We start from the raw sequence: 9,261 nt of genomic DNA, 5'->3' as shown, positions 1-9,261 counted from the left end.
GGGATTTGTTGCGCCGCGCTGCTCACGTCCGTAGACACGGTGTAACATTGGTTTTGCTTTGTTTCACAGAACTAATCGTTGCCTGGGTTGTGTACGTATATGTGGGGCGGAGCTATCAAAATAGGGGCAAGACCCTTTTGGGGTAGGGGCGTGTTTGTTTTGGTGATTTCAAATATCAACATTGGCTACCAGAAATCACTCACTCTGCCTTTAAAAGAAAAAGCATGTTTACCAAATTCTGAGTATACCTTTGGGACTCCACAATCTTGTTCTGTCCACACAGTTCATTAATTTACGGGAGTGACAAGCATTGTGACACCTGCCTCCGTTAATTGGATCGATGTATGAGCCAAGCTCAAACAACAAACCCAAAGATTATTATAAGTGGGCATGGCAACCCTTTAGCGCCAATCCCGCCGTGCAGTCAATTTCACTGGTTAAGGTTAGGGTCAGGTGTGGGGTAGGTTTAGGTGTTAGCATTTTTGTAGCATAATGTAGGAAATCAACACTTTAATTGACACAACCAATAAAATCTTTCCAAACTTGTGACTGGTAGTGTATTAAAAGAATTTGAAGAGAACCGTAAGGTTAATGGTGGGAATTTTTTTTTTTTTTTTTTTTTTTTTTTAAACAGACTGCTACTGTAACATGTTGTATTCAGAGCATTTTAATGACTTCTTTTTTTTCCTGGATTCATATGGATTTTTACCTCAATCAATGCCCAATCAATTTATTTCAATAAATATGGACTGATAATACAAGAACTGTTTTAAAATAATCTTAGTCATAACGAAACCACATCTTGTTATATTTTCTCCTCTGAAAAGACATGATCAATGTTTCAGTTTATAATTGATATATTATGATGTGCAGCCCTGTCTATTTTTAGTTTACGCACTTCTGAAATTAAAATGGAATTTGAAACTATTCCTTGTGTGTGTGTGTGTGTGTGTGTGTGTGTGTATATATATATATATATTTGAATTGTTGCATTATTCTACCTTTGAAATTACCAAAGTGAGGCAGAAATTTCTATCTATCTAAGGACAGAACTGTAGTTAAACAGGACAGTAAATAATAAAAGAGGTCAGGAAAAGCACTTAAAAGAGCAGGTATATGGGTATTTAAAGTGTCCTAATTTTGTGTTGGAGTCCCCTACAACAGGTTTAAATGCATCTAAAGGTCAGAAAACTAGTAATTTTCTAAGAATATACATTTAATATTAGAGTCATTTGCCAATGATTTCGAAACGATTCGTTCCAAGCAAGTTCGGAGCAAATTTTTGTAGCATAATGTAGGAAATCAACACTTTAATTGACACAACCAATAAAATCTTTAGAATCAGGGGTGGGGCTTAGTTTGCACTGAAGTGGATTGGGGGGAAAATTGCGCATGCGTGTCATGTGCCTGTCTGTCGGAGGAAGCCACGCCCTATTTTGGAGCTCCCACCCCGTTTTGGAGTTCCTGTCCCCATTTGGAGATCTCCGGGCTGCAGTTATACCCTTCTCAGGTATTGCGTGATTATGTCACTGGTGGCCATGTCAAGTAGAGAGAGCAAGCAGGTCAAGTAACTGACACGCCAAACTCTCAAAGCGGATATCTCGATATCAGTAATAAATTAAAATGAAAGTGTACAGTGCATCTGAAATTAGTAACACTTTAGAAGAAAACGAAAGCTAGTTCCAAATTGTAGGTGATTTTGTGTGTTTACAACGAATCAACAGCATTGGCATTGCGCAAGCGTTAGACTGGCTGATTGAGCGGGTAGAAATGGCGTCGAAACGTCCCTTTACTGAAGAGGACTTTACGTGTCCTGTTTGCTGTGACATTTTCAGTAATCCCGTGTTGCTTCGGTGTGGCCACAGTGTGTGTAGAGACTGTATCCAACAATACTGGACGACCAAATGTTCAAGAGAATGTCCGCTGTGCCGAAAAAGATCCACCAAGAACCCTCCGGTAAACTTGGCTCTGAAAAATTTGAGTCTCGCTTTCCTGAATTACCGGGACCCTTTAGAGGAGCTGTGCGAGGTTCACCGGGAGAGACTGAGTCTGTTCTGTCTGCATGATGAAGAGCTTATGTGTGTGGTTTGCAGAGAGTCACACCAACACAGAAATCACGCGTGCCGTCCTATCAGTGAGATCGCGGAGGAACGTAAGGTAGGCCTACGTCCTGGTGTTTAGTGGTCTTAATCAATTTAGGCACATTTAATATTCTAACGCACTCATGTTGTCTTAATTTTAGAAAGTTTTTCGCAGTGAACTTGATCTCTTGACTAGAAAAATGAAGATTCTAGAACATGCCAAATTTGAATGCAGTCACCAGGCTGAGCACATATGTGTAAGAAGGATGAGTTTGATTTAGGAGTTATTTTTTTAATTAATCATGAGAATTCTATGACATTATATAACATTGTTGTATGTGTATTTGGTGTTCAGCACCAGGTCTGTCACACAGAGAACTCCATCAAAAAGGACTTTAAGCATCTTCACCAGCTTTTATATGATGAAGAAAAAGCCATGCTTGCTGCACTGAGGAAGGAAAAGAACCAGAAAACACAGCTCATGAAAAGCAAAATGGAAAAGATTAATGAAGAATTATTTTCTCTGCCAAAAACTATCAAAGAACTGAGAGGTAAATTGGATAGTGGGGACATCCAGTTTCTTCAGGTTAGCCCTTTATTTGTTTCTTCTTCTCAATCTCTTTTTTTAAATTCTGTATAATTTTAATCAGTACAGCAAAACAACAACCTGTGAAAAGTAGTAAAAGTATGAAAACAATCTACATATTCCAATTATAAAACTGGTAATTTTTTTCTAAAATCAACTAAATAATTTAGTGTATGCTGTTCGGTCTTCATTAACTTTTTATATTTCCTACAATTTTCAATAGAGCTTCAAGGACATGTTGGAGAGGTGAGCAGGTTTACTCCCTTTCCTCTTTTTTCCCTCAGTATTGAAGTTAAGCAGCAGTGCTGACCTCTGAATGTACTTCCAGAGCCCAGAACATGAACCAAGAAACAGAAACAGTTCGTGGAGGGCTTATTGATACCGCACAATACCTGGGCAATTTGAAGTTCACAGTGTGGTCGAAAATAAGAGAGTCTATCAGTTACAGTGAGTTGATTTATAAAATATTCAGACACGTTTTCATGCACAATATACAACTTTTCTCTAGTGAAGCTGAAAAGCAATTTTTTGCTTCATCCTACAGTCTGTGATGGTAAAGGGCCGTTCACAAGGATAATTCTGTGAGAATACGGAAGTCCACACCACGGCTATAACAGTAATGGCACAGAGGAACCATTTCTTTAGAATCACTTTGAATGATTTTAGCTGATTAACACTAACAGCCAATCACAATCCACCAGACTCTAAAGAGCTTGAGCATTTAAAGTGGCAGACAGCATAACTGCAGCACACGCTTAAAATAAACAGAAAAATATTGTGCATTGTTGTGGATGCTAATATAGTTATTGTTACAGTTATTTTTATAGTAATCTTTCTTGGTGTGAACTGGCTGTAAGAGTGTTCATTATAAAAAATAAAAAAAAGGAAAAGTTTAATTTAAAACGCATCAAGTTCTTAGAAATGTACTCTTTGTATTCATGTTGGTTACATGGTTTTGTAAAACTTATATAATTTTCAGGAAAAGTTTCAATTTAATGATTTGTCATGTGGTGTAATCATAAAACATAATGACATTTTTCTTTACACATTGAATACATGTGGATCTTAATCATTATTTTTAAAAATCTCTTTCTTTTTTTTAATAGTTCACCCAAAAATTAAAATTGAAAACGTACTCTCCCTCAGGCCATCCAAGAGGAACAGATTTGGAGAAATTTAGCATTAGATCTCTTGCTCACCAATGGATCTTCTGCAGTGAATAAGTGCCGTCAGAATGAGAGTTCAAACAGCTGATAAAACAGTTCTATAGTCAGTTCTAGTATTATCACTTGTTTTGATGCCTCTTTTGTTAACACCATGTCTGGGTGGAGAAGTTTGGTTGTGATGTTTTCTGGGAACTTGAGCTGCCTTCCTAGGTCGACCTGGAGCTGCCAGTCCTGTGCAGTGGTAAGAAGCCCTCCCACAGAGCTAGACTGATGAAGTGCTTTCTCCCCAGCTCTGATGAATGAAATGTACTGTTTGGAGGCATGCTGCTTCTTGGAATGCTTTGCTGATTGTGTCCCCCAAAGAACCTTAGAAGTTGGTCATGGCACAAGCCCCTTCCCCAAATGCCTTCAAACAGCAACCGAGGATGTGCTCAAATGTGCCCCTCTTTTGGCACAGTTGGCACGCTGGTGTGTCTGCCATTCCCCAGCTATGCAGATTGGCCAGACTGGGGAGCATGTTAGAAACTGAATAAGAAACTTAATGTGTAACCATCTGGCTCTCCAGAGAGATCTACTAAGAGATATAATATCTAGATATAATACTACTGAAAAATTATAATGCATTGGTGCATGCAATGGTGTTGTAATGCTACATTTCTCCAAATCTGTTCCAATGAAAAAAAACAACTTGTTTACATCTTGGATGGATTGAGGGTGAGTAAATTTTGAACACATTTTCATTTTTGGGCGAACTATTGCTTTAAATAAATTTTCAAGGTAAAAACAATATTTTTTATGGAATTATGACACAGTTATTATGAGGGTCTGCCGAGGTCCTCTCTGATATTTCCTTTTTTCTTTTGGACCACGTGATTATGATTTTAAATTTTTTCAAACATTAATAATCAGTGAAGCAGTTTTATTAAAATACTCGTTTCTAAGCATCATTGATTGATTACATTTATAATGCAACATCTTAGCACTATTCTCTGTTTTTAGCTCCTGTGGTGCTCGACCCAAACACCGCTAACTCTCAGTTTATACTCTCTGAAGATCTGACATGTGTGAGGGACCGAGATGAGCAAGAAGAGGAAGACATAGTTGGAGTGCAGCTTCCTGATAACCCGGAGAGAGGTTTGATAGGTGTCCCTGTGTTCTGGGCTCTGTGGGCTATTCCTCAGGGACACACATATGGGATGTGGATGTGGGAGACAGCACTTTCTGGATTCTGGGTGTCACTACAGAGTCTGCCAAGAGAAAAGGAACCAACAGCTTGCCCAGTGAGGTCTGGTGCATTGGCTATGACAGCAACACACTCAGTTTGAAGGCTCCTCGGGAGTCATGCATCTCTCTCATTTGGTGTGAGAAACCAAAGCAAGTGAGAGTGAAACTCGATTTAGATGAAGGACAGATTTCATTTTCAGATCCTCTCGGCAAAACACACTATCACACATTCACAACCAGATACACAGAGAAGTTCTTTCCATTCTTCTTTAGTCTGTGCAGCGTTTCTCCTCTAAGGATTCTGCCTGTGGTCAAGCTCTCTAATTAAAAGAGATATAAAGTCTGTTTAGAAGCTTTTGTAGGTTTGGCATGATGACTTTCTTGTGTCATTTCGCAGTGTTTCTTGTCTACTTTGCCTGTGGAAGAAAATTTGTAAGGCAATAGAAAAACAGTGCAAAGTGACTGGTGATTTATCTTCTTGAACTTCGATTCGGTGTTCTTGAAGCTTTTTGCAGGTTTTTTTAATATTTATATTCCGTTTTCAAAAGTTCATTTGGTTTGCAAAGTTCACCATGATAAATCTTTATAATTTTTGAATGAACCTTGTCTCTTTGTCTTTCTTGTTAGCATGTTAGTGAGATGGAAATACCTGTGTGTGTGTGTGTGTATGTTACTTGTAAGGTTTAGAATAGTTATAAGTATCAATATCTAATGAAATAAGGGACAGATACTATAATACAGATATCATAGTAAAAGGAATAATTAACAGCAAGGAATTGAATTTCTAGATATTAGTCATGTCAACAGTTTATATCTGCACCACAAATTCCCATAAAATTCAAAAGCACAATGAAATTATATATATATTATTGCACTTTTTGAAATTATTCTTTTGAAAATATTAGTTATTGAAATTTTTGATTTAAAAATGCATTGTGGTTCATTAATATATCCTTACACCCTGTTTCCGTTAATGAAAAGTTGGAAAACAAGCAGCTTGGAATGGGAGGGCCTTCGAGTCAAAAAGTTTTACAGCCACTGTTGTAATTAACAGTACTGGACAGTAGATGGAGGTCTAATCCGTCTTTCTGTAGGACAGACCAGCGCCATCTGTTATTGGCGTTGAAATGGTTAAACTGGTGGAGTTGACTCGCTTTCTGTCGTTGTTTCGTGTCGAGTTGTGGAGAAAAACAGCGGCAACACGGGGATGCTGAGCGGAGGGTTTTTCCTAATCGCCCGTCGGTGTTCAATGACATGAGCAGATTTGCTAAAACACCAAATTATGGCAGGGAACCTCAGCTGCTACGAGTTTCTAGATACTCCTGCCGCCGCATAGAAAAGCCGCATTGTTAAGCAAAATCTTTGTAACCGTGAGCAGCAATAATGCGTGGGGCGGACAGTAGCAGCAGGTCTGCCGTGATTGTGCTCTGCCTGCTGGGATGCGATTTATGGACGGCGGCCGCTAAAACACTGCAGGAGAACAGCGATGCCAAAGGTACGAGACGCCGTTAGCACCCACTAATACATCACTTCTGTGTAGCTTTAAAAAGATCTTGATAAAGACTTGGAAGCTTTGCTTTGACTTTCTGGATGGCATTCCCTGTGCTAACTGTAGCAACCTTAGCATGTAATAACGCAAAGTGTAACGGCCATAAAGCGAATAACTTATAATTTAAATAGTTTTCCATGTATTATTGTTTTAACAACGCAACCTTTGTTAAATGTTCGTAGTTCGATTGATCTGGTGTTTTGTAACTCTCAAGCCATCTGTTTGAAATCGGGTCTCATTTTTGTGACGCCTGTCGTTGCAACGAGCATCATTGCAGCTTCCAAAACACATGAACTGAGTGGCGCCCGTGTCATTTTCTATAGTGAGACCAGGGAGCGTTACACTTTTTGTCTGTTACTCACTGTTTTTGAGGTTCATTTGTTTCCAACTTTGATATAATATTCCCATATTTATCTGATACAACTTATAGTAGTTGAGAAATATACAACGTTTCCATAAACTGTATAAATTAATGTCAAATACAAAAACAATGATGTTGTCACAATCGATCCCACTATTGTCATTTTGTGTTTTTATTAATTTGTGAATTAATTCAATAATAAAAGTAGAATATATATATTAGAATTTTTATTCTAATAATATATGTGCATATATTAAAGTGCTACTTTCCGTCTGGTCAGTTATGAAATTTATTCTTTTTTACATATTAATAAATCAAATAGGACAGGAGAACTTGCTGCTTTAGATGATACAATTTCTGTAATTTAGCATCCATTTAACATTCATTATTAGGCTTTCTTACCTCAAGATTGTTTTTTTGTTTTGTTTATATTTTTATAGAGAGACTTAGAAACTGAGAAGCTTGAAGACTTTGTATGATAGTGATTTCAGCCATCATCTTGTTCATTTCTAAGATCTTTCTGAAATCTTAATGGACCTTGTTTATTTATGCCGTGATGGTTTTATTATGAGATTATTTCAGGCTTCTGTCTATTTCGGACTGTTTTAGTCTAAATGATCTCGCTAATGTATAATGTAATGCAATATTAAGTGTCTGTGCATTAAGATGTCAATGTGCCTGCAAGGAAGGAAATTGAAAAGCCGTTTTCATATCACTAATTCACATTTGACATTTACGTAATCCAGATATCACGCTGAATACTTTTAGGTGAAGCACGAATGTCAGGTTGCTAAAACCTGCTTAAATGATACTGTTGGCAAAGATCACATCTTGACAGCAGATTGATTTAGCAGCTCATAGACTGCCAGTTTGTTTAAATCCTTCATGTCTGAGCTTATAATGTGAGGAATCCCCCCAAACCCCCTCCTCTCCCCTGATGGAGTGTCCTCCTCCCCCTCCATCTCCTGCTGATGAGCAGCAGCAGCACAGATGGGTCTGCTGCTCTCTCTTCTTTAGGACAGTAGACTGGCACAGTGTATGCTTTGAGTATGCAAATTAGGGCTTTCCTTCCTTTTGGCCAGGCTGTGCCACTTCCTCAACACTGGGATCTGAAAAGGGAATACTGTGTGTGAGGCCTTGACACAGTAGAGACAGGCCTGGAGTGAGTTTTGCCATGCAGATTTGAGTCTGTTTTGTTTTTTTTAATCTTCACTTCATAATGGTAATGTAGTTTATGCAAAGCTATGTTTTTTTTACTGACCTCCATATTGCCCATATGCCAAATATTTACTGTAAGCAGTTGCTTGTTGTCGCACACACACCCAAGAACAGAGACTAAATGGACTCCTTAATAGTTTCCTGCTATAATGCACAGGGGCTTAGAACAATGGGTCTTAGGAAACCAGCTATGTTTTAGAGCTTATAAAGGCTGATAAAGAGAATAAGTCTGGTGTTTCCCACTTGTTAATTATCAGTAATGAGCTTTTCTGTGGTATAGTCTCTGGATTTTCGATATTTGTGTCTGTTTGTTTGCCCGCTAGCATTTCAAAGCATTTTAAGCACACCGGAGACCCCTGTTGTGCTTAATTTTTTATGTGGTCATGTTTTCAGAGAACACTGAGGCATTTTCTCTTCTCTGATTACCCAAACCAGACTATCTCCCATGGGCAAGCCGCCAGCACTTTCTCTCTCTTTCTCTTCATTCACATGCATTATCTTACAAACAGAGATAGTGGACTCTTATATCACTCTAAATGTGCCTTGTTAATCTGTATCTTAAAAAGGCTTATAGAGTTTTACTTTTTAAATCTGTCATAAATACAGCAATTAAAAATACTGAAAGAGTGGCTTGGTTTAGAAGTGGTTGTGTTAATAGCCCTAGGCCTGTTTTCTGAGCCATTATGTGTCTTTATTTTAGAAAATGGTGATATTTTACCGATACTGTATAGGGTTATGTTTGATTGTTAACACCCCTCAAAAGCTCTTGATGAGCAAACTTTCTTGTCCAGTGTTTACGTATTTTCTATTGAAACACGAAGTTTGGGTTTATAAAAGTTTTTAATAGCATTGTTTTAGTTGTGAAGGTGTAGAAGCCCAAGAAAAAAAATCTTCTGAAGGAAATACTTTTAGATCTGATTAGAATTTTATGGGCTGAATCGTCTGTTTTTGTGCCTGTGAAACATGATAATCCTCCACACAACAGCAGTCTTTTAAATTTAAGCAGTCTGGATGTACTGAATGAGAGTGGTCGCTCTCTCATTCACACACACACATGGCTCTGTGTGTCTCCTTTT

General features: G+C 38.1%; 1 protein-coding gene and 1 pseudogene across 1 annotated transcript in view; both read left to right on the top strand.

Moving 5' to 3' along the window:
• Positions 1-1,679: 1,679 nt before the first annotated feature.
• LOC107717801 (zinc-binding protein A33-like) lies at positions 1,680-5,385 on the top strand (annotated as a pseudogene).
• An 816-nt stretch (positions 5,386-6,201) lies between these two features.
• Positions 6,202-9,261, top strand: part of LOC107717791 (protein FAM171A1-like) — a 24,868-nt gene continuing 21,808 nt past the window's right edge. The window contains exon 1 of the mRNA XM_016524657.1: positions 6,202-6,552. Coding sequence (XP_016380143.1) covers positions 6,441-6,552 — 112 coding nt within the window. The 5' untranslated portion in view covers positions 6,202-6,440. The remainder of the gene's footprint in view (positions 6,553-9,261) is intronic.

Source organism: Sinocyclocheilus rhinocerous, unplaced genomic scaffold, assembly GCF_001515625.1.
Source record: "Sinocyclocheilus rhinocerous isolate Xijiao unplaced genomic scaffold, SAMN03320098_v1.1 scaffold1204, whole genome shotgun sequence".
In the NCBI taxonomy this organism is placed as follows: domain Eukaryota; kingdom Metazoa; phylum Chordata; class Actinopteri; order Cypriniformes; family Cyprinidae; genus Sinocyclocheilus; species Sinocyclocheilus rhinocerous.
The sequence above is the reverse complement of the archived record's forward strand: the minus strand, read 5'-3'. Positions and strand labels throughout refer to the sequence as shown.